The sequence below is a fragment of the Amphiura filiformis genome, chromosome 9 (genome assembly GCF_039555335.1).
Source record: "Amphiura filiformis chromosome 9, Afil_fr2py, whole genome shotgun sequence".
Lineage (NCBI taxonomy): Eukaryota > Metazoa > Echinodermata > Ophiuroidea > Amphilepidida > Amphiuridae > Amphiura > Amphiura filiformis.
Genome location: NC_092636.1, coordinates 46,899,354 through 46,923,321, shown reverse-complemented (window position 1 = coordinate 46,923,321; position 23,968 = coordinate 46,899,354). Strand labels below are relative to the sequence as shown.

Genomic DNA, 23,968 nt, shown 5'->3' with positions numbered 1-23,968 from the left:
AATTTTCGCGATGGAATTTTTTTGCATCAGGCCCCCCCCCTAACAAGTGACATAGTGACTTTTATCCCCGGGGGCACTCCCATAAGTTGACATCATACACCATGCGCCCATGAAATGACCCCGTTATTCTTGGCAAATCCTACACCCGATCCCGTTTTTTCAGTAGCCTACACTGAATGACCCCCTTTTTGAACAATTAGTCCTCAAAATTGAAATTTCGACGCGCTTCGCGCATTTTGAAAAAATATAAATGAGTTTTGTCTATTTTGTACAGTAAAATTGGGTAAAAAGCTATTTTGGATTGTTAATGATGAGAAATTTTGGGCGCTCCCATGATACAAAATCGCCCCATTTTTGACATTGCCAACACCGAATGACCCCTTTTTTCTGAAAATATCTACACTGATAGACCCCTAGTTTCGTACGCTGGTGGGCACGGGTAGGCCTACGTTACTTTCATACGAGTGCCCCCCGGGCTTTTATCATTCTTGGCGTAATACTCATCTCAACCGGTTGCAGTTGGAATCATTTTTAACTTAGGCCTACTACATGAAAAATAATCAGAGACATGAATAATTTGTGTAAATATTTAGTGGTGGCCAAATGTTGCATTCGCAGTAGGCCTACCGTAAAATGGGGGTAACTTTGGACACTTTTCAGAGTTTTTAAATCACTGCTTCCAAACAAAACCAATTATATTTCTAATTAACTCTTTTTATGACATTAGGGTTCCGTTCTACACCTTGAAGTTGAAAGATGTTTTAATAATTTCGTAAGGGTGCCCTAGGGGTTCAAAATAGCATGACCAAAGTTACCCCACATTTGGGGTATTGGTCAGAAAAAAATATAAATAGATCTTCGCTGTATATGGGCAAGTTATTGTTTTTTGTGACATTTGACCCCTTGCAAAATTAATCAAGCACACATCCTTGCTCACAAATATCGATTTTTATTTTTCTGAAAAAAATGTAAAAAAATGCTAATATTTAGTCAAAAATCCCGACTATTATTTCTTCCAAATATATTTCTTAACAAATTGACACCAAATATGACTAAAAACAATATTGCTGTACGAAAATATGACCATTTAAAAAAATATATTTGACCGACCAAAGTACGTCATCGGATCTAGCTGTGAACTTGAACCCCCTCTGTGACTGAATGGAATATCCAACTGACGTCAGAACCAGCAATCAGATGGACTAAAATTCGCGCGAATTTTAAAGTCCATCTGATTGCGTATAGGACAGGATGTGTGCGAGATGCTCAGGATAAAAACTACCGGTACTTTTATAAAACGGTAAGCTTATGATCAGCTTAATGATAGGGCCTATAACAGTAAAAATTGTTATTGTATTATAATTTGTTGGCAATACTCACAACTTCAGGCTGCAATTTTGTCAATAAATATTCATATTCATAGGTACGGCGTATATAGGACTGGCAAGCGAGTCTAGATCGAGTGTTAAAAAAAATTGTCAACTTTCTGTTAATCTACAGAAGGTGTGAATTATCCTTTTTGTATAGGACATATCCATATTTTGTTCTGAAATCAACGTCCAAGTAATAAGGGGCTGTGCAATAATTATGAGTCCCCCGGGGGGTAAAATTTCCAAACGGCTCGCCAAAAATCGCTCCCCCCCCCCTCTCTGGAAAAAATTAGGGGGACATGTCCCTCTGCCTTTGAATGCCACATGATTTAATTATAAAGACATAGGGGGGGGGGGGCCATCTAGGGCCAAAAAGGTCCACTTTGCGGGTGTAGCAACTGAAAAAAGGTTTAGTTCCTTTTCAAATTTTGTCCATTTATGAGCATAGCGAGCTAAATAATGAGGTGCTTTATGCCATTTTGTTGACGGATCCTTAAAGAAATGTGGATCTTGCCCACCAGTAACCTTGGCAACTCGGGAGTTGGCCCCGCAGTTCTTAAGTCTATGAAAAGTGTTATCACCAGAGTTTCAACTGCCACTTTACTTTTCCAATCCCATTGAATTCTGTACAAAAGATGTTGTTTTAAAATTGTGTGTATTATTAGGGCTGTGCAATAATTATGAGCCCTGGGGAGGGTACAATTTATGGCAAGCCGAAAGGGGGGGGAATAGCTCGAGATAGCTAAAATACAGGTTTACATGAATTCTACATTAATTTTGAATTATATACCTAAAATTATGAATATACCTTAAAATTATGAATTTCATCCTCAGATTATTGGGGGAGGGGGTCCTAGCTACTTGGGCCCCCTCACCAAAATTATTGAGACCCCCCGGTTCCCGAGCCACTGGTTATTACGACTTGAGGGGTTCTTGCAGAAATTGGATTGATAATATTTGTTGTTCAAAATGTATAATTTCAATAATGATTTGACACTTTACATTTCAGAAGATCAGTGCATGCAGTTTAATATATCAGTTATGGAATGGATGACAATATAATGGTACTATATGACAGGAGACGACCACTTGGGGACAATAGTATGTAAAAACTTAAATGACACAGAAAGTGGATTTTAAATAAAGCAAATTTAACTAGAGTTTGGTAAGTAATTGATTTCCTGTCAAAATCTAGAAATTGAAAAAAATCTTGAATAAGCTTTTAATTATGTGTTCATGTTTGTTTTATTTCATTGTCATGTGTTTCCTGCTTCCTAAGGCCTTCTTGATTCTATGTTTGTTTGTTTGTTTAAACGGTCGATCTTTGTGGAGACACGCTTGGGTCCTGATGGGACCAGGCTCAAACAAAATGCTCAAGCCAGGCTAAAAAGCATATATAAGCATGCTGGCCTGTATGGAAAGAGAAGAGAGAAAAAGATTTGAAGACAAGAACAAGGAAAAGAAGGCCATGTTTCTTGTATGTCTCTGACCTCTCTTGCAGACATAAATTCCTGTCCGGCCGATTGAACTGTAGAATTGCAACCAATTGTACAGTACAACTGCTATTGTATATCACCAAGACAGTACTGCCGGCGAAAGGTGCCCCTTCCCCATCCCGGGGTGTCTCCCCATCCCAGGGTGACTCCCCAAGATCTAGCCGGTTTCCTCGTCTCGGGTGGCTCCCGAGATAGATTGAGCCGGCTTCCTCCCTCCCAGCTTGCATGTCTCAGGTGGCTCCGAGATTTAGCTGGTTTCCTCCCTCCGGCTTCATCGATCTTGGGGTGGCTCCTGAGATCGAGCTGGCTCCCTCCCTGTTTGTCTGTACTGTCTATGTGTATGTTTGTCTTTCTTGTCTTGTTTGTGCACTTTTTGTGGTCTTTGTCTGTTTTATGTTTATGTGTTTTGTTTCATGTCATGTTTTTATGTATGCTTTGTGTTTGTGTCTATCTTGTTTTGTTCATGTTGTGTTCAAGTGCAGGGTATAGGGAAGTGGCAGGGGGGAGAGGGTGCGCATAGCTGTATTATTTTATGTACTAACATTTCTATTCTGGTTTTTTTCTGTGTTTCAGATGGATTTGTGGAGACGGGAATTGGAGTTACGACAGAAGAGGAGGCAATAAATGGTCAGTATTTTGCTTTCTGTATGTTTTTGTATGTGTTTGTGTTGTCCCTGAGGAGAAGGATGAAGAGGAGGATGAGGAGTGAAGGAGGATGAGGAAGTGAAGGAGTATGAGGAGTGAAGGATGATGATGAAGAGAAGGAGGATAGCAGGAGCATTTTACTTGAATTGCTGAGTATGAAGCCCACTCCATGTCGACTTCCTGAGCTTTTTCAGCCTGCATAATGCGTTGATAATATCCTTGCTGTTCATCATGCTTGTAAGAAATACTGAAGTGAGTAGATCTATTTATTGAACGGGAGTTCAGTGTCTGGTATCTAGTTAGGCTAGGGTTAGAGATAGGTTTAGGGCCAAGGGATAGGGTTAGATGTGGGGTTAGGGCTAGGGTTAGAGGAAGGGGAGGGTTAGAACTAGGATTAGGGCCAGGGTTGGGGTTAGGTTAGAGGTACCAGCCTGCATATTTGCATCAGTACATAGAACCTACTCATGAGAAGCATTTAGTTCAAACAAGGTGAGCAGTATGAGTGTTGTTTTCGTGTTGTGCTTGCCTGGATTGTCTTTTGTTTGTCTTCAGAAAGTGGGTCTAATGCTTGGTGATTGGAGCATTCTGTTCCTGTTTTCATTGCATTTTCACTGACACTTTTTTTTGCTTGTAAGTGATTTTATTCTGCCAGGTCATGGATTTGCTAAATCAGTGAAGTTTACTTACCGACTGCCTAGTGCCTATGTATCATCAATGTCAATGAACGAGAAACAAACAGTGATGAGCTGAACAGCAAAGACCACTAACCAGGACCATTCAAGTAGTTGGAATGGCCACGTACTTCAGGATGAGCACTTAGGACGAATCACTTAACATCTAACCCACTGGGTCACCGTAAAAGACAGGACACCACTACCAGGTAGGTAACTTACAGCACTGACAAAACCCCAAATTTCATTAATTTGCCCGAAAAAGGACTCTTTCTTGACAATTTTACTTCATAAAATGACAAAACATTCCACATCTTTTACATCAATAGCATGGGTACAATTTTACTGCACATGAATAGTTTTAGTATCATTATTATTGTCCTTTATTTGTAGAATTGTTTTGCACCTACACCCCACCTACAATAAGAGGTCAAAAAAAGTTTTTGAACATGAAAAATGTATCTTCCCACCCCTCATCAACATAGTTTCTGAATTTGATGAGAAACCAATGGTGCTATTTTGGAAAATTACAACTCATGTGCAATGAAATTGTGTTTTAAAATGCTAATAACTATGCATTTCCTCAGCAGGTATTTTAATGTTTTAAAAATTATATTTGTAGTTTTGTATTTTGTTTGACCCCCCCCATACAGCCTATCACAAACCTATAACAATACACATTTTCCATCTTGCAGGTTATTGGTGAAGCAAGCATAGTACCATGATAGGCATCTTCCACCAAATTTTAGAGGATAATGGTTACCAGATAAGTATTGTAACGACAAAAGATTTATAAATGATTTTATTTTGTGATCAATTTTATATTAGCAAGTTGATAAATTTGTGTCAGATGTGTCAAAGCAAAGTGTTGTCACTGCATTAATAAAAGGAAGGAAACGACAGGAATTTGAGGAAATTTGACACTTTAAACTTTAACATTTCAGAAGATCAATGCATGCAGTTTAATATATTAGTTATGGAATGGATGACAATATAATGGTACTATATGACAGGAGGCGACCACTTGGGGACAATAGTGAAGGGTTCCAAGTATGTAAAAACATAAATGGCACAGAAAATGGATTTTAAATTAAAGCAAATTTAACTAGAGTTTGGTAAGTAATTGATTTGCTGTTTTGCAGTCAGAATCTTAAAAATTGAAAAAAATCTTGAATAAGCGTTTAATTATGTGCTCATGTTTGTTCTGTTTCATTGTCATGTATTTCCTGCTGCGCTTCCTAACTCCTTCCTGATTCTATGTGTCTTGTTTGTCTCTGACCTCTCTTGCAGACATAAATTCCTGTCCGGCCGATTGAACTGTAGAATTGCAACCAATTGTACAGTACAAATGCTATTGTATATCACCAAGACAGTACTGCCGGCGAAAGGTGCCCCTCCCCATCCCGGGGTGTCTCCCCATCCCAGGGTGACTCCCAAGATCTAGTTGGCTCTCGTCTCAGGTGGCTCCGAGATAGATTGAGCTGGCTTCCTCCTCCCAGCTTGCATGTCTCAGGTGGCTCCTGAGATTTAGCTGGTTTCCTCCCTCCCGGCTTCATCGATCTTGGGGTGGCTCCTGAGATCGAGCTGGCTCCCTCCCTGTGTTTGTCTGTACTGTCTATGTGTATGTTTGTCTTTCTTGTCTTGTTTGTGCACTTTGTGGTCTTTGCCTGTTTTATGTTTATGTGTTTTGTTTCATGTCATGTTTTTATGTATGCTTTGTGTTTGTGTCTATCTTGTTTTGTTCATGTTGTGTTCAAGTGCAGGGTATAGGGAAGTGGCAGGGGGGAGAGGGTGCGCATAGCTGTATAATTTTATGTACTAACATTTCTATTCTGGTTTTTTCTGTGTTTCAGATGGCTTTGTGGAGACGGGAATTGGCGTTACGACAGAAGAGGAGGCAATAAATGGTCAGTATTTTGCTTTCTGTATGTTTTTGTATGTGTTTGTGTTGTCCCTGAGGAGAAGGATGAAGAGGAGTGGAGGAGGATGAGGAGTGAAGGAGGATGAGGAGTGAAGGAGGATGATGAAGTGAAGGAGGATAGCAGGAGCATTTTACTTGAATTGCTGAGTATGAAGCCCACTCCATGTCGACTTCCTGAGCTTTTTCAGCCTGAATAATGCGTTGATAATATCCTTGCTGTTCATCATGCTTGTAAGAAATACTGAAGTGAGTAGATCTATTTATTGAACGGGAGTTCAGTGTCTGGTATCTAGTTAGGCTAGGGTTAGAGATAGGTTTAGGGCCAAGGGATAGGGTTAGATGTGGGGTTAGGGCTAGGGTTTAGAGGTAGGGGAGGGTTAGAACTAGGATTAGGGCCAGAGTTGGGGTTAGGTTAGAGGTACCAGCCTGCATTTTTGCATCAGTACATAGAACCTACTCATGAGAAGCATTTAGTTCAAACAAGGTGAGCAGTATGAGTGTTGTTTTCGTGTTGTGCTTGCCTGGATTGTCTTTTGTTTGTCTTCAGAAAGTGGGTCTAATGCTTGGTGATTGGAGCATTCTGTTATGTTTTCATTGCATTTTTACTGACACTTTTTTTTTGCTTGTAAGTGATTTTATTCTGTTAGGTCATGGATTTGCTAAATCAGTGAAGTTTAGTTACCGACTGCCTATGTATCATCAATGTCATTGAACGAGTAATAGTGATGAGCTGTACAGCAAAGACCACTAACCAGGACCATTCAAGAAAAGTAGTTGGATTGGCCACATACTTCAGGATGAGCCCTCAGGACGAATCATTTAACATCTATGCCTTCAACTCAATCCACTGGGTCACCGGACAGGACACCACTACCAAGTAAGTACTTTAATTACAGCACTTACAAACCCCACATTTCATTAATTTGCCCTAAAAGGACTCTTTCTTACCACTCTCTTGAATACTTTTACCCTGAAAATGTTGCTATGATCCATCAACCTTAAACCCAGGCTCTGCTATTGCGACGTCAATGTGGGATTATGAATACTTGTTCTATTTCATAAACATTTAGTTTCTTAATTTGAATCTTATGTGAAAGCAACTGCAACACTATATTGGAAAGCATTTTCAGAAAATTGAAAGTACACTTCACTTTATATAATCAAATCTATTTTAAAAAGTTACTAATAATGTATTTCACAAGCAGGGATTGTAATGTTAATTTATATTCATAGTTTGTATTATGAGTACAATTTATCACTGATGTATAATAATTACCTATTTTCCCTTCTTGCAGGTTATTGGTCCAGCAAGCATGGGATGGATGGCAATGTTGCCATGGTTACTGTGATAGGAATTTACAGAATTAGCAGGTAAGAATCACCTATAAGTAACTACCGTAAATTTTCGCCTAATGGCGCACTTGGGCTCCTTTGCTTTGCCTTGGGGTAAATTTCATGTGCTATAGGCGAAATATGTAATTCTTGTACCTTTTGCGTATTGCTGAGTCAGCATACTTTTCGTGCAACAACACAATCGCTTGACCTTGGACTTTGATTGGTTAATTCTCAAACGATGTGCTCAATTTCGACATTGTGATGCTAAATCAAGTTAAATTCAACTTTTAATTTTCATTTATATCGATCTCCACAAGCTATTAATTTTGCCAAATCTGAGCTCATCAGCAGACCAAAAAATATGTTACCTTTATTTGCCTGAAAATTGGTTCCAAGTTGCCAGAAATTTGGCACTCCATAATTGCACACCAATACCAAAATAAAAAGATTGAGTGCCCCCTGGCGGGGAATGGATGCTTTGTCATCATAATAATTTCAATTTATCAAATGCTTTGCTGATTGTCCATGCTCTACTAAACACTGTAAAAAGTCTTGTCATAACTGTTTTATCTGTCACTTAAATCATTTTGTTTTTGAAAAATATTTAATTTATATATATAATTTTTTGAGCATTTAATTACTTTGAGGAGTGTATGTCTTAATATAATATAATATTATAACAAGTGTTCATCAAATATTGACAAAGGCAACAGTGTTTGCTGAAACGTACACAAGTAAGTGCATTTTTGGATCAGATACAACGATTATTGTTTACAGAGTATAATATTATGTACTTTTAGTTAACCGCTTGTTTACTTTCTTTTTCAGTGTTTTGGTATCCGTTGTGCCTGGTCCATCTCTAGTTCAACCATGCACCCACCTATCACAGCAAAACCTACCAAATGTTCCAAGCAAACAAGGACTGCTTCAAAAACATCCAAGAACAATATCCCCATGGAACAATGGAAGTACCATATTCAACATCAGAACAGGGAAACATTTGAAAAAATAATAGCAGTGTCCAGTCCCGGGGGGGGGTCACTCCCATTGTGGCCTGTACACCATCCGCGATAATGAAAACGCATAAAAAGGGTAGTTTTTCGTGGGTAGGCACGATATGCGCGTAATGCGTTTAGGATGTCAAAACATGAAAAATTGGAAAAAAGGGTAGCAAAATTACAATTGCTAATACGCAGAAATGAAATTTAGGGTATGAAATTTGATGCAAGGTATAAAATCCCTGTTTAGGGTGTGAAAACACCTGTTTAGGGTATAGTTTTAGCCAAGGGTTAAATCCTTGTTTAGGGTGCTTTTCAAAAGTTGATTATCGCGGATGGTGTACAGGCCACAATGGGAGTGACCCCCCAGGTCCAGTCACGCTTTTTTAGCCTGGCTTGAGCATTTTGTTTGAGCCTGGTCCCATCAGGACCCAAGTGTGTCTCCACAAGGAGCGACCTTCAGCAATTGGAGTAACTTGCATGATTAAATAACTTCACATGCAATTCTGTGAACAATACTACTGAGATATATAAATAGCGGCTGCTGCTTGGAGCATGGATGCTGGTCATCCAGTACTTTTGTTGCCATTGTAATTTGAAAATTGATTGCTTTTTATCTTCATTTTATATGTGATACATCAAAAAGGAGGACATTTTGGCAAAAGACATAAAAAAAAAAGGAAAATAATAAGAATTTCGGATGCTTTTTCACTTATAAAATATGAATGCCTTGATCAATTTGAGCAAATGAGGTGTCATTTTAAAGCTTGCGAAATGCTTTCAAAGCAGAAATACTGAACTCAAAATTGACCTCACCCGCAAAGTTCTGACATTTCATGTGCTGCATCACATATAACTTTGGCTGTTTTTAGTCATTTCATTGTCCAGTAGTGACTGCTAGAAAACTGATTGATGTAATTAAAATAAGGCAACAAAAATATGTTCCAAAGGCTCAGCGTACCCAGATTTTGCATTTTGGGAGCTTTTGAGGATATATTTTTTTATCTGTATGAAATTGAAGCAGCCATTTTTGGCTGATGTGGATTGATTTTGAATGAATTTTTTGAAAAGATTCCCAATATGTTTGAAAAACATTTTTAGGACCATTTCTAGCCTCTAACAGAAAAATATGTGCAGTAAAGAATATCTACCTCCATTGGTAATTAGCGGCAGAAGTCCAGATTTTTAAATAGGTTTCTATATAAATGTGCATGGTTTTTTTCGCCTACCGTAAGGTCAACCCATTATCATAGTTGACTTGGTTTGTTGTTAAATTCATTTGCAATAAAATAAAAGTAATTTAAGTTTAAATTTTGTGTGTTTGCTTTTGTTTTGAAAGTTCAAATTAAAAAATGAAATTCACACTTGGGTAAACCCTCATTTAAAGCAATATTGTAACTAATTTGTAATGTATATACCGTATTTCCTCGATTAAATGACCTGGGGCATTGCATTTTCCAAAAGTGTTTATTTAATATTAGAGGTCATTTTTACAACGAAAAAAATATGAACTTCAGGTTGAACCGGTTCACTTCCAGGATTTGCGATGCTTTCGACCATTACCGATCATGTGGACCGTGTTAAGCTTACAAGTAGACATTTCTTTTTTTAAACGTCTTGTTTGAACAAATGGTGGGGTGTTTAATAGAAGGGGTTGACCAATATAGGAAATACGGTAACTTGCAAAAAAAGTAACAAGAGGCTTTAGGTGCTGCAGTTGTGTCAAGATTTGGAATAAAACATGAAACTATGTTGCTTAATTATTACGATGGAAATAGTCTGAACATGCATAACACTTTCAAGTACCTTGTTCTACGAACTTGTACCTACTGAAGATAGCATTGCCCTCCAATGAAACAATGCTATCGACTAAAGATAGCATATTGCCCTCTCATTAAAAATGCTATCTACTGAAAATAGCAATTTACTCTCATGAAACAATGCTATCTACTGAATATAGCACATTGCCCTCCAATTAAATAATGCTATTTACTAAAAATAGCAATTTACTCTCATGAAACAATGCTATCTACTGAAGATATCATTGCCCTCCAATGAAACAATGCTATCTACTGAATATAGCATATTGCCCTCTAATTAATTAATGCTATTTACTGAAAATAGCAATTTACTCTCATGAAACAATGCTATCTACTGAAGATAGCATACTGCCTTCTAATGAAACAATGCCATCTACAGAATATAGCATATTGCCCTCTATTTAAATAATGCTATGTACTGAAAATAGCATATATTTAATTACCGCCCAATGAAACAATGCTATCTGCTGAAGATAGCATATTTCCCTCTAACTGAAAATAGCAATTTACTCTCATGAAATAATGATATCTACTCAAGAGTGTATGCCCTCTAACTAAACAATGCTATCTACTGAAGATTTTATTCTCATATTGCTCTCCAATGAACTGAATATAGCGTATTGCCTCGCAACTACAGAAGATAGCATATTTCCCTCTAATTGTAAATGATATCTACTGAAAATGGCAATTCACTCTCATGAAATAATGGTATCTACTGTATACCGATGAGAGTAAATAATGCTATCTACTGAAGATACTGAGGATCAGCATTTTTGAAAACATTGGATATGATGATAATATCATTGACAATTGTGCTTGATCTTTCATTACATAACTTGTTCTAGTAATAATAATAATAATAATAGCTAGTAATAATAATAGTAATAATACTAAATAATATAATGATAACAATACCCCGGTAAAATAATAATACCGTAGTAAATTCATTCAATCTACTCTCACATAATGTGACATTCCTGACCCTAATGCCATTCAACATTGATCGATTTTTATACGTGTGATCAGCTGGTGATAGCTCATACAGAACAAGGTACATAGGGGGAAGTGGGGCAAATTGGTCCACCTAATGTCCCATTTTGCCCCACCAGATTTTACTCGGCTATAATACTAATACCCAACAACTTGTGACAAGTGACCACTACAAAACAATATGCACAACACCAAGAGTCAAGTAGACAAAAATTGGTGCATGTTGGCCTCCGGCTTCATTACTTTATTATGCTGGTTTCATACTACCCTGCCGCTTGCCGCTGAGCGGCGTGGCGCACGCGTATTGCAGACAAACGGACTCAATCAAGGCTTGTCATTGGTTGAAACGCCCTGCCGCAGGAAAGTATGCTGGAGGCTTTAAGGTGTCTTTCCGGTGTCTTTAAGGCGTACCATTTTACCCCACTGCGAAATTGTTGCTGTAAAGAACTTGAGCTGGGGTAAAATGGGACAGCTGGGGTAAAATGGGACACCATTGATTTACTATGGGACTTTTATTGGGGCAAGATGGGACAGTGCGAGTTGGCACACAGTAAATCAATGGCGTCCCATTTTACCCCAATTTGGCACATTTCTAAAAGAAAACGTTTCTTATAATTTTCGAAGAAAAAAGTAACAATTTTTGTCTCATTTAATTGAAAAGGTGGCTTATTTGGGAAACACTAATCCGGGCCATTGATTAAGATATTTAGCCTCAAGTCGTGACCTCTGCTTAGACATGACACTAAAATGGAATACTTATTTTGATGTGTTAAGCTTACGGCCCTCAGAAGTTCCTGTTTAATGAAAAATTTTACTTTTAAATGGTTGGAAATATAAATAGACATTAAGTTCTTTTGTTGCAAAAATGGGCAAAATGTGACTATTTTAAGGTATCAAAGTATTACCGAAATCACTGTCCCAAATTACCCCGTGTCCCAATTTGCCCCAAGTTACCCTACATTGGAAATAAGATTAATTTTAAATAAAGATTAATTCCTTATATTTTTTCCTTCTAAATTGAAGGTTCGAAACAATTATTCATATCATGGATTCTTTTTTACTGTCACGCTGAAAGAACGCAACAATAGCGTTTTAACATGAGGGGATGAAATGTCCTGGGGATGAAAATGCGAGGGGATGAATATGCACGGGGATGAAGTGTCCAGTGAAGCATCCTGAGTACCGGGATCACGAAATGGTAAGACTGTGATAAAGGTTATGCAATCAATTTCCGTCAACAATGGCCGACGTGGCGATGGATGAATCTCCAAAGGTAAATTCGTGATTTTAACCGGGAATGGAATGCAAATAATATCTTATTTGCAAGATTTAGTTTCCTAACATACTGGTTTATACATTCGCAAATTTTGACGTGTTTGATAACTACAGATACCATGAATTTTACCATTACAAATTGTGTCTGGTTATCGAACATGTCGAATTCAGCACCTTTCCAGAAAAAAACATTTACATCATCATCATGACTGGACAGGGGAACTCAGTCCTCAATGATAGTCAGTCCTTTATCGTTTGGTCAATATATGATTATAGGTTAATGAACGCGTATTACTTGTTGGGAGAGAAATTAGACAAAATAATGCACGCGCGCTGATGCATGATGTTGATGCGTCTAATAAATGTAGACAAATGTAGACATTTATATAGCGCTTTATGCCGTAAACAGCCTCTAAGCGCTTTACATTTATTCCGCCGTCATTAGAATATGTCGGAACCACGTTTGCAGCCTACAAGTGGCGCAGGGTCCATCAGTACAACGACTGTGACTACCCCTAACAGCTTCCCATTGCACCTGGGTGGGGTGAGGCAAGCGAGGCAAAGCGCCTTGCCCAAGGCGCTAACACGGTGGTGGGACGGGGAATCGAACCCACGCACGTCGAGCTAGTTCCAGTAACTGTAACTCGTCGTACCTAGAGTTACAGGGCACTCTATTCTTATCTTTTGCACAAATAAGAAACATCACAATATGTGGGCTCCTTTTGGGCTCTCAGGATGTAGCTGAGGAACTCTCTCAAGGACAGTTTGAGCATGCACTGATGATTTTAATCCCATTGTACCAGGGTTTGGGCGTGCCTGGATGATTTTAATCCAACTGTACTAGTCTATACTCACAAAGTTGAGGTGATTGATCTACATTGATCTCATCTTTTGGGTGAATTCAAAGTTGGCAAAACCTGCAATCTTCATGGGAGTAATTTACTTAGTGCAAAAGTGGTCAAAATATTGCTCTGAAAAATGTCTTGATTTTCATGATTTGGATTTATCATATTGAGCAGCATTCTACTTGTGATCTTTCTACACTGTGTAGAGAGGGTCTACAGCATCTCTGAGGTAAAACTGACAAATACAAGGAATATTTCTTGATGCTTGAAGTTTGCATTTCTTAAACGTACAGTGCATCCCTATGTACCGCTGCAAGACTTCAGGTCCGTATATGTCATTATGTTTATGATAAAGACTGAAGTCTTGCTGGCAGGACTAACGTCGAGCAAGCTCTCAGATTATGAGTCCAAGGCCGTAACCACTGAGCCACCTAATGCACGGGGGGAGTGCATTAGTTAGTGATTAGACGCATCAACATCAGCGCAAGTGCATTATTTTGTCTAATTTCTCGAGCAACAAGTAATACAAGTCCATTAACTAGGTATGCTAGGTGAATTCAATTTTGCCATCAAACTGCGCCATTTTACATATCAAATTAAAGCCCTTGAGTAAAGAAAGCCAAAACTGAAAACATTTTTGTCATAGCACTTTCCGTAACAAAGTTACATCTTGTCAAAGATTGACTTTCATCAAAAAGATTCAGATAGCAAAATTCCCCAAAACGGCATTTAGGGGTGTTTCTTGATCTTAGTCTCATGGCCATACCCGGATATCTACACGCTACCCCTATCAAACTCTCTCTAAATTCCATGTGCGACTTGATTATCACCATAAAAAATCATATATTTGGGTCAAGTGAAGTATAGAAAACATATTTATGTAGGTTTCCTTCAAAAAAATAAAATAAAAAAAAATTCAAATTTCTATGTAAATATGCATTGTGTTTGGGTCCTGGTCTCGGCGAATTTCGCTGACTAGCAATGTGTTAACTAAGGTTTGCCTGGGATACCTAAATTAACCTATATCATCCACGAGAAGAAAAAAACCACATGATTTTTACTTTTTTTATAACAAAATTATCAATAAAAATATTGGAAAATAGAACCAAATATAAATGCATCAACAACCTGCCTGAAAAATGAATCAATCCTACGCGACGCGAACGCTCGAGAAACACTGCGCGTAGTATGCGGAGTGCAATTAGACACAATCAATGCATGGTTTGGATTTTTCTAACGCTTGCTCTGATTGGTTCTCGCTATCGAAGAGTGTATGAACTATCATTAGACTAGAGGACTGAGTTCTTATGATACATCTTCCGAGGAGCAATTGCAGACAATAGCTTGGGGATTAGTGTAGTCGGTGTTATTATGCACTTTCTGTAAAGGATTTTTCATCTATCCTTTGAAGTTGTGGTTTGTAGTATATCAGTGACCAAACTGGAACTGGTATTTTTGCTTTGTATATTAAATATCGTCAGAAATTTGGAAACTCATCTTTCCACATTGCATTGACTTGGCTGAGTCGCCATCTTGACGTGTGGTCGACTATTGATTTTTTAAAGATGGCGGCGGGAATCGTAACAATGTTGGAGTAGTGCACACACGACCGGGTTGTAGTAGTTTAGTAGTGCTGGGTCGTTGGGAGGCCTTTCCTCTAAAGTTCCTTTGCCTATTGTGGGAGTGAGTTCCGTTTGTTTTGTATAATGGAACCGTATTTTTCAGTAAGTCTTTGTACACTGAACATTGTTACTACTTTTTTGAGACGTGCTTCACACCAGTATAACCTCGGCGATTCAAAATCTGTCATGAAGACCGTTGGGCCATCCGACATCGGTTCCTGGGGAATGATGGCCTCACGGAACTGGGCTGTTTTTCATCCAAAATACTCGACGAGAGATTTAACTGGAGGGAGAGAGTGGCCAGTTAAATTTAGGGGTCAGTAGTTAATGATGACTTGAAGAGAGCTGGGTTGCTTGGTTGACTGTGTCTGGTAGAAGTTGGTTCCATTCTGGGGTAGTCGAGAACTCTAGCTTCGAATTTGCACACAATACAATGTAGTTATGCATTCGATGCTAGAGTATGTTGCTATCGTTTTCGGTCGGATATACGCATACGATAAATTGTATACAATTTGGCAAAGTTGCAAACAAATTTTATTGCAAAGGATAAAACACACTGTTTATGAACTAAACGTTAAACACTAAAGATGATTAGTTCATACAATAAAATATACCCAAATGATTTGATGTGTTTATCATTTGGTGTTTAGAAATATGTTGAAAATCTGTAATTTAGTGTGTGTTGTCTCAAGTTGAGAGTAACGCCATGTTAGATTTTTCAGTGGCGGATTCGGATCAGTGCATTTACGTGGTTGTGTCGACGGTGTACAGACAAATCGCCCTTCTACGCATATGTATACGCCCCGCAGGATTAGATTATCATGCACGATTCAAATCAGCCCCTGCTAAATCCAGCATGGCGTTACTTTCAACTTGAGACCAGACAGACAGACGAACGTGCCAGGAGGCACTTTAAAATAGACCTGACACATTGGACCAGTGTAATATAAAATGTTACTTATAAATGAAAAGTGACCTTATTTTAGGTGTCCAATTTGAAACTAATGATATGCTAGTAAAATTAATCGCACCTTTGTGTCAACAAGGTTTCATTTCATTAGACTGTGATTTGTTAATATACTTTGATCTTGCAGTTGGAGTCCAAATTCACTGACCTTGAGTTAGAGCACCCAGTAGAGGGCGATATTACCATACCAGGAGCTATTCAAGATGAGGATTTAGAACTTTCTACATTGGATGAACCAGTAAAAGAGACAGTGGTAATTAGAGATATCATTTTGTTCTGTAATATTTTTATTACCTTGGTACCGGTACAAAAACTGTAGAACTCATATACTTTGGGTTCTTAGGGACTGTTCACAAACACTTGTAAGGGGGGGCTGATGCAAAACAAAATGTCATCACAAAAATTTTTGGGGCTCCTTTACAGACCTCAAAATTTCAGGCCCCCCTTTTTGACATGAAAATTATGGGTCATTTTTTTCAGGCCCCCCCCCTAGGAGGCCCCAAATTTTTCAGGGCCCCCCTTTTTGCATCAGGCCCCCCTTTAAGTGTTTGTGAATGGTCCCTTATTAGGAACATTGGCAACAAGTCTGTTAGCAACTGTGGGCTATTCCATTTGAAATTCATACAGTACACCCCATATGGAAGACATGACCTTCATCTCCCACACAGCACAGGGTGTGTAGATTTCAAATGGAGTTGTCAATCCAGGCGACTTCAGGTGTTTCCATAATTTACATATGTACAAAAATGTAGGTGTATTATAGATTTCAACTGGAGTAGTTCATTGTATCTCAGAAATGGGGAACGTGGAAATTTTACATGTTTTGTTTCAAACAAAACCACTCTATGTTTCGACTTACAACTTTAAGTCTATTTTATTTCCTGAATTACCAGGACTTGTACTATGTATTCTATTGTCATTGTTTGTATTTTGGCTATTTAAGGGTGTACTACACCCTGGCCAACTGTGTGCCTATTTTGCATTTTTCTCAAAAATTATAGCACATTGGTGACAAGTAAGATATGTATATTATAGGGCAAGGACTACAACTACTGTACTGAAAATTCAGCAACTCAAAGCAAGTTATTGATTTATTGATCAAATATTGGTTTCCCCTCATTTTTGACTGTAACTCCACAACTGTTGTCTGCGCTGAAATAAAAATTTCCAGTGCAGTAGTTGTAGTCTTTGCCTCTATAATATACATATCTTACTTGTCCCCAAATATAATTTTTGAGAAAAATGCAAAAATAGGCACACAATTGAGCAGGGGTGTTGTACCCCCTTAAATAAGTTTATTATTATATTTTTTAGCACAAAAATTTGTCCAAATTGGATTTGATATAAAGCTGAAATTGTAAAAAATATGTCCTTGACTTGGACTTAAAAAGAGCAGCATGTTCAGCCCCCAAGCCTCAATGAAGAATTAATGATTTAGTGGTAATAATTTTAATAATAATTTAATTTTAATGGTTTAACTTACCTTGTAGATGAGAGATTTGAGAGCAGTTGGCATTAAATTCTTCCATGTGTTGTACCCAAAACAGAGCAAAACATTACTGAAAGAATGTAAGTACCGTATTCGAAATTTTTTACAGTGTAACATCATTCTTAGTCAGTGGGAGTGGCCTAGTTCGTAGACACATAATCTGATTGGACAATCGCATGATTTCGGGTTGTAGGACCCCACATCATTGTGAGTGTTGATAACGCGTAACACGCGCTTACAGTTATTAAAATAATATTTAACTGACTAAGAATGAGAATAAACGATAGGAATTTTTGTTTTACTATATCCTATGATAGACGACAGGCAGGTCCAATATTTTTATCGTAGTGGATACCGGCTGCGCTGGCATTGACTACTCAAAATATTGGTCCTGCCTGTCGTCTATCACACGGTAGAGGATAGTAAAAAAACCAAATTGTTTATTTTCTAATTAGCTACCATATTGTTAGGCCCTTCGCTCTACAAATTGTGATTAAAAATGAGGGTGTGTGTTTGCAAACCTGTCAATCAATTTAATGGTCAACACACATTGAGATATTGCCTTGTAACAGTGTACACACGGCAACCGCAGATGTCCGTTGTCTTGGCGCTGTTACTAGAAGATCGAAAATAGTTTGAAACACCTAAACAATGTCCACAGTAGGTGACATTGTGCACTGTGATAAAAACATTTACTACAGTCTGGTGAATAATATTCAAATGTGTAAGGCAATAAAATGAGTATACATGATATGTTTGCCAGTGGTTGGTTGTACAGGGGTGTGTGTGTGTGGGTCATGTGTTTAAGCAGGTATTATGTGCATTGTATCACAGGTGGGTATGTGGATACTATGTATGTATGTACCTATCCGAGTTTGTCACTTCAATAAGTGTTATGTAGATTTTTTTATTTTCAGAAATTGTTGACATTTTTGTTCACATTTTTTTTTTTTTCAGGGGATTTATGGGGACCGGGAGTTTTATGTACAATCTTAGCTATGTAAGTAACAACAATAATAATATGTTTGAAGTTTTACTTTTAAAGGATTTCAAATAAACACTGTTGTTCATGCTAATACAGCTTTATAGAGCTTTAATAATAAAAGAAAAAATTAAGTACACGTATACATGTATCTTACTAAGGCTGAACCGATTATCTTATCGGATCGGTGTGGATTGGTCAAAAAATTTAAAAAATTCTTCTTTATAAAATTGAAAAAAAGCAACAAAGTTATAAACTCTTAAATACTTGTTATTCAAGGTTCGAAATTGGAGAAATACTGCTACAAAAAAAGTTACTTTGAAAGTTTTTTTTTCAAAGCTGGATCATGTTGTATGTTTTAATTTACTGTTGCTTCTATTAAACTGCCAGGGACATATTGATTTATTATGCATTGCTAGCTGTTCAATACATGTAGAAGCTCTATACTTATACTTACTTCCCTTTGTTTGGAACCAAATGGTTCAATCAACTGACACTTTCCACAAACCACACAGTAGCCCTAATATGGTAAAAGGCTGTATCTTAAATTTGCACCACTAATAATTTACTTCCTTTTGACCAATGTTAACATAGAAGTATTTTAAAAAACCATGTCTTTTGCCATATATTTTGGTACAAGAAAGTATCACTTATTGCGTTTACAAGTTATATGGTTTACCATGTGAGGTACACCAGTTTCACATCTTACATATCTGAGAGATGCTTAACACAACCTTTAGATTATGTGTTTAAAAATAATTTGTGGTTTGATTTAAGTTTAACCAGTATTTTAAGATTATTCAGAACGTTCATGAGTGTAAATTTGATCTATTTTATGTTTCAGATTGTTACAAGACAATACCGACAAGGACTCGTCACACACAGAGTTTTCTGAAGTGTTTGCTCTTATTTCCTTTGGCGCTATCATTGTTGCTCTTAACTCAAAATTACTTGGTGGTGTTATGTAAGTACATTTTTGTGGTTGTGTGAATATTAAATTTATATATATATTTATAACATTTGGCCAAAGCCAGGCAAAGCCCAATATTTATAAAAAAGGGATGCCAACAAAATATGATAGGGAATTGGAAAGAGGTTCAATTTTAGAAGCAGGTAATACCAGAGTGCTCGTAAAAAACCGGTGAGGAAGAGCATGGATCGACAACTCATATGTGACAATACAGGGAATTGAACCCGGACTGCAGCGATGTGAAGCGAATGAGAAGACCACACTAACCGTCCTATCATATAGTTCAATCTCTTGCATAATCTGATCCACTCAGGCCAAAGTCGGAAATTTTGAAAAACCTCAGACTCAGTTTCATCCATCTTTGAGATAATGTCTTGGTCCTATTGCATTTGCATGGAATCCCTTATATGCCTGGGTGTAGCAGGCATGTGAAATGTCCCTGTTTCCGGGATTTCCACATTATTTTTGGAATTGTCTGCATTTTTAAACTTCTATGCGAAATTGCATTGACACTGTCACATTGGATGAATCATGATTAGCAGCATACATGTAGGCAAGTGAATTTTTGCATAATTTGTCGGAGGTTTCCCCCAAAATCGTCAAAGGCTATAAAAGTCCCCTTTTTTGACCCAAAAAGTTCCATTTGTGAGCATTTCGAGCGAAAGAAAATAGAGGTTTTTTATGCCCTTTTTGATCAAAAGAGGTCCAAATTTGGAAAAAAAGTCCACTTTTTCAAAATCCAAATCTAGTTTTTCAAAGTCAGCCCTCCAATCCTGGTTACAGGCCTGATCATGAATGTTACTTCCAATTCTGGTGAATTGTTTTTAGCATATTATTGTCCCCTGTATTTATATTATTGTATGAATTGGGCAAGAATATTTAATCAAAAAATATGAACATTGATTTTTCGCAATAGACATTACAACAGAGTTAGAATTTGCCCAGAATTTGAGTATCCGTTGTTGGCTAGAAGCTGAGATTTGTTATTGGCAAGAATCTGAGAGTTCAATATTGGTAAGAATCTGAGAATTCATTATTGGAAAGATTTTGTAATTTGTTGTCAAATGACTCCCATAGAATTCCTTGGCAAGATTCAAAATGGATTCTTACACATGGGGTCAAAATTCAAACCCATGGTCAACTCAATTCTACTTGACCGTGTCACATTAATGCTTTTCCATTTTTCATTTTAATTTCAGATCCTTCTTCCAGAGTGTGTGTGTGTTAGGTTACTGTATATTACCCATGGTTATCAGCATGATCTTAGCCAGAATTATCTTAGCATTTGATACAAACCCAAAACTTCACTCAGCGCTGTTTGCTGTACGGTTAATCATAGTAATAATAGCTTTCGGATGGTCCACATTTGGTAAGTTTTTATTCTACATTTATAGAAGTGGATGTTGGTATAACAGCATAAGAAGAGCAAACATTTTTTAAGGGATGGGTAGTCATTTAGGGTGGGATTCCATTTGTGTTCTAACGGGGAAGGGGAGAAAATCCCATGTTTATGTGTTTTTAGGGGGTACTTCATGCCCACCATGGCCCTGTCACTGCTTAAGATCTTTTTCCCCATTTCACAGGGATGTAAGTTTTCAGAATTCAGGATTTTGTGTCCTCTTTTTCCAGTACAGAAGTATAGGAAATACAGATTTTCAGGTTTTTCCTATTATTTCAGGATTTTATGTTGGCACCACAGAATTAAAACCAGAGAACCCGGACTTACCGGCGTGGAGTGAATTTTGGGGTATCCAGTTTCACTTGAAATGCACTCAAGGCAATCGTTGTCATGTAAGGGCGACATCGTATACTAGTTATACTACTTATTTGAGAGACGCACTTGGTGCGAGCTGCACATGATACCTATTACGCTACAGATGAGACGCAGAATTGGTAGCGTTTGTTTGCGCGCACTGTCAGCATGGACACAAATACCCCAATTTTCCTTTCATAGCTGATGGCGCTATTGTACGGTTGGCAGTTTATGGAGTCCAGGTTCTCATGTTTTTATTATGAGGTTGGCACCTACTTATATCCTTGCATTTCAGGGTTTGATTTCATAGAGCTAAGAATCGACTTGTGTTTTTGATATTTTGTTTTTGTTTATTTACTTTTCCTTTTCCTTTCAGCATCTATTGCTTTCATGGGAGGGAGTAGCTTGCCAGAAAACAAAAAGACTCTTGCCATATACCCTATTTGCCTATTCTATTTTGTCATCGGTTGGCTTATTATCTCAAAAACACACGATGGTTGAAAACACATGTAATAGTTGTTGGATCCATGCCTTGTATAAATGATTCATTGTAAATTAAATCTTGCCTGTATTAACCCTACTCCTGATTCCAGAAAAATACAGCACTAATGTTCACTAATTAATCGTGGCAGTAGCTAAATCCTAATCCTTTAGATGTTTAATTTGAGGCTAAAATAGGCCAAAAACATGCAATTTTGCATGGTTTCGTATTATACTTCACAAAATGTTATGGCACAGGTCTAAAGCATTCAAAATCTTGAGTACAGGCTAAGAGTTAGCTCATACTTTTAATATTATATGTTAATTTTGATAATTGGTTATGGCAAAGATTAGAAAATGTGTTTTCCAAAAATTAAAATGCTTAACTTGAAGTTAGTGTTTGTAAGTCTTTGGGCTTGATTTCACAGCATATACGAAAAAGCCCCTAACAGCCCTTATTTCCAAAAATTGACCAAATATTAAAATTAGACTACCATTGCCAGTAAGAACTAACTAAAGGATTCAGATTTAGCTATGTTTCATTTGGCAAAACAGGATGATACTATTTGAATCAAAAAAAAATTACTGCTGTATTTTTCTGGAATAGGAAGTAGTCCACTATTAATCCTAAACATTAACCCTATCCTAAACATTTGCTGTAAGATAAGTTATCTGTGCAAGTAAGCAAAGGAAACCAAACTATCTTAGGGCCCAATCTTTCAGAGATGCCGAGTACTTTATTCCTAAGTCATTCTGTAATTCAAAGGTGTCGGGTTGCTTTGTGAATTTTCCTTTCATAACATCTCTATGTAGAAATTGTACATTATGTGCATCATTCATATGCATCTTGTTTCATACCAATAGCATATTTCTCTCTGGGTTGAATGTTGAAAGTAGACTTTTTTCTTCTGCATATTTCAATATACCATACTCTTTGTAGACATCCTTTATACATGTAGTTTGTTTCATACACTATTATTTATAAGTAAGCACAGCACATAAAGAAAATCCACTCTTTTTTGAGGGATCATAATATTTAATATGATTAATTGAAAACACTAACATCAATATGAACATGTGAAGAATTATCAGTGCTGTTTGTTACCTCCCTTGTGTCAAAAGAATTCAAAATCTTCTAGATTTTAACCACTTATGACAATTGGTTCACAATCTATTTTATTCCAAAAATATCCCCATCTTCATATTTTATAATACATATTCAGTTACAGACTTTTTGTTTCCCAAATTCATTTTATTTTAATCTTCCTTGAATTCCCTTGAAATGCCTTCTTTTCCCCCCCTCATATTCTTTTTCTTTTTCAAAACACAATATTCTTCCCCAAATCAAGCAAATTGTAAATTTATTCCCTTTATTTGGGGGCAAATAATGGAATAATAGGCACCCCTGGTCATTGGCCATGGATCTTGAAATACTCACTGTTGTTAAAACAAAAGCGAGTCATTTTTCCCCAAACTGAGTCCTGGTAGAAGAGCTCTCTGATTTTCACCCTTTGATATTGCACTCATCTGTGAGCAGTACTTACATCAGTGTGTCAATGATCAGACCCCCACATTGATGGCAGTCTTTTCACAAAATGTTGAGCATTGTGCATAATTGCAACTTTTTAAATCACACCAAATTTCATCAATTCTTTAAAATCTTGATAATTCAAATGATTTTTACACAAGTACGGTTTCCAGCCGCAGTTAACAAATTCTCAATACATTCATATCAACTTAATTGGTTTGAATAATACAAATTATGATCCCCTCCAAGAAGTGTTTAAAACTTCTATCTTGTGCTGTGTTTTTCATACCAATGGCTGAGATCCAATTGGACAGAATTAGACACCTTAGGGAAAATAGTTATTATAGAAAAAGTTATCTCCTTCACAGTTCACTCTTGCACGTTCTCATCATCAAGTGAATGTTAATATTCTTTTCTTGTCATTCTCTCATCAGCATCACTAGCATTTATTGGGGAAAGTCAGCCACAGCACAGAAAACTATTAGCCATATATCCTGTATTCTTATTCTACTTTGTGATTGGATGGATGATTATCTCTAGAACGGGATCGGTTTGATCTACAGATAGCATGTATCGTTTTGTATTGTGTATGTCCTTTGTAAGTCTGTGGAAGAGGTGGAGGTTGCATTTAAAGTCCTGTATATTTGACAAAATTCAAGCAGACACAGGTTCACATTAGTATATCAGTGGGCTGTTCCAGTTGAAATACATACATCCCTTATGGAAGACATAACCTTAAGCTTCGATTCCAAACAGGAAGTGTGAATTTCATATGGGGTTTACCTGAATGAGTGACTCCATTTGAAATATA

General features: G+C 37.3%; 2 protein-coding genes across 6 annotated transcripts; both read left to right on the top strand.

Annotated features, from left to right (window-relative positions):
- Nucleotides 1–3,147: 3,147 nt before the first annotated feature.
- Nucleotides 3,148–8,470, top strand: LOC140161054 (uncharacterized). Of its 4 annotated transcripts, XM_072184437.1 has the most exons (6): nt 3,148–4,391; nt 4,878–5,297; nt 6,036–6,089; nt 6,734–6,980; nt 7,399–7,474; nt 8,267–8,470. In XM_072184437.1, exons 4-6 carry the CDS (start codon nt 6,932–6,934, stop codon nt 8,448–8,450), a joined length of 309 nt encoding a protein of 102 aa, XP_072040538.1. In that variant the 5' UTR covers nt 3,148–4,391; nt 4,878–5,297; nt 6,036–6,089; nt 6,734–6,931; the 3' UTR covers nt 8,451–8,470. The 4 variants fall into 4 exon arrangements, with proteins under 4 accessions (XP_072040538.1, XP_072040536.1, XP_072040537.1 ...); XM_072184435.1 differs by having other exon boundaries at nt 6,036–6,980; XM_072184436.1 differs by having other exon boundaries at nt 3,148–4,395; nt 6,036–6,980.
- Nucleotides 8,471–12,429: 3,959 nt separating this feature from the next.
- Nucleotides 12,430–23,968, top strand: LOC140161052 (protein YIPF6-like). Of its 2 annotated transcripts, XM_072184433.1 has the most exons (8): nt 12,430–12,519; nt 16,083–16,208; nt 17,446–17,524; nt 18,402–18,444; nt 19,271–19,390; nt 20,596–20,765; nt 21,526–21,658; nt 23,592–23,681. In XM_072184433.1, exons 1-7 carry the CDS (start codon nt 12,487–12,489, stop codon nt 21,648–21,650), a joined length of 696 nt encoding a protein of 231 aa, XP_072040534.1. In that variant the 5' UTR covers nt 12,430–12,486; the 3' UTR covers nt 21,651–21,658; nt 23,592–23,681. The 2 variants fall into 2 exon arrangements, with proteins under 2 accessions (XP_072040534.1, XP_072040535.1); XM_072184434.1 differs by lacking the exon at nt 21,526–21,658 and having other exon boundaries at nt 23,592–23,968.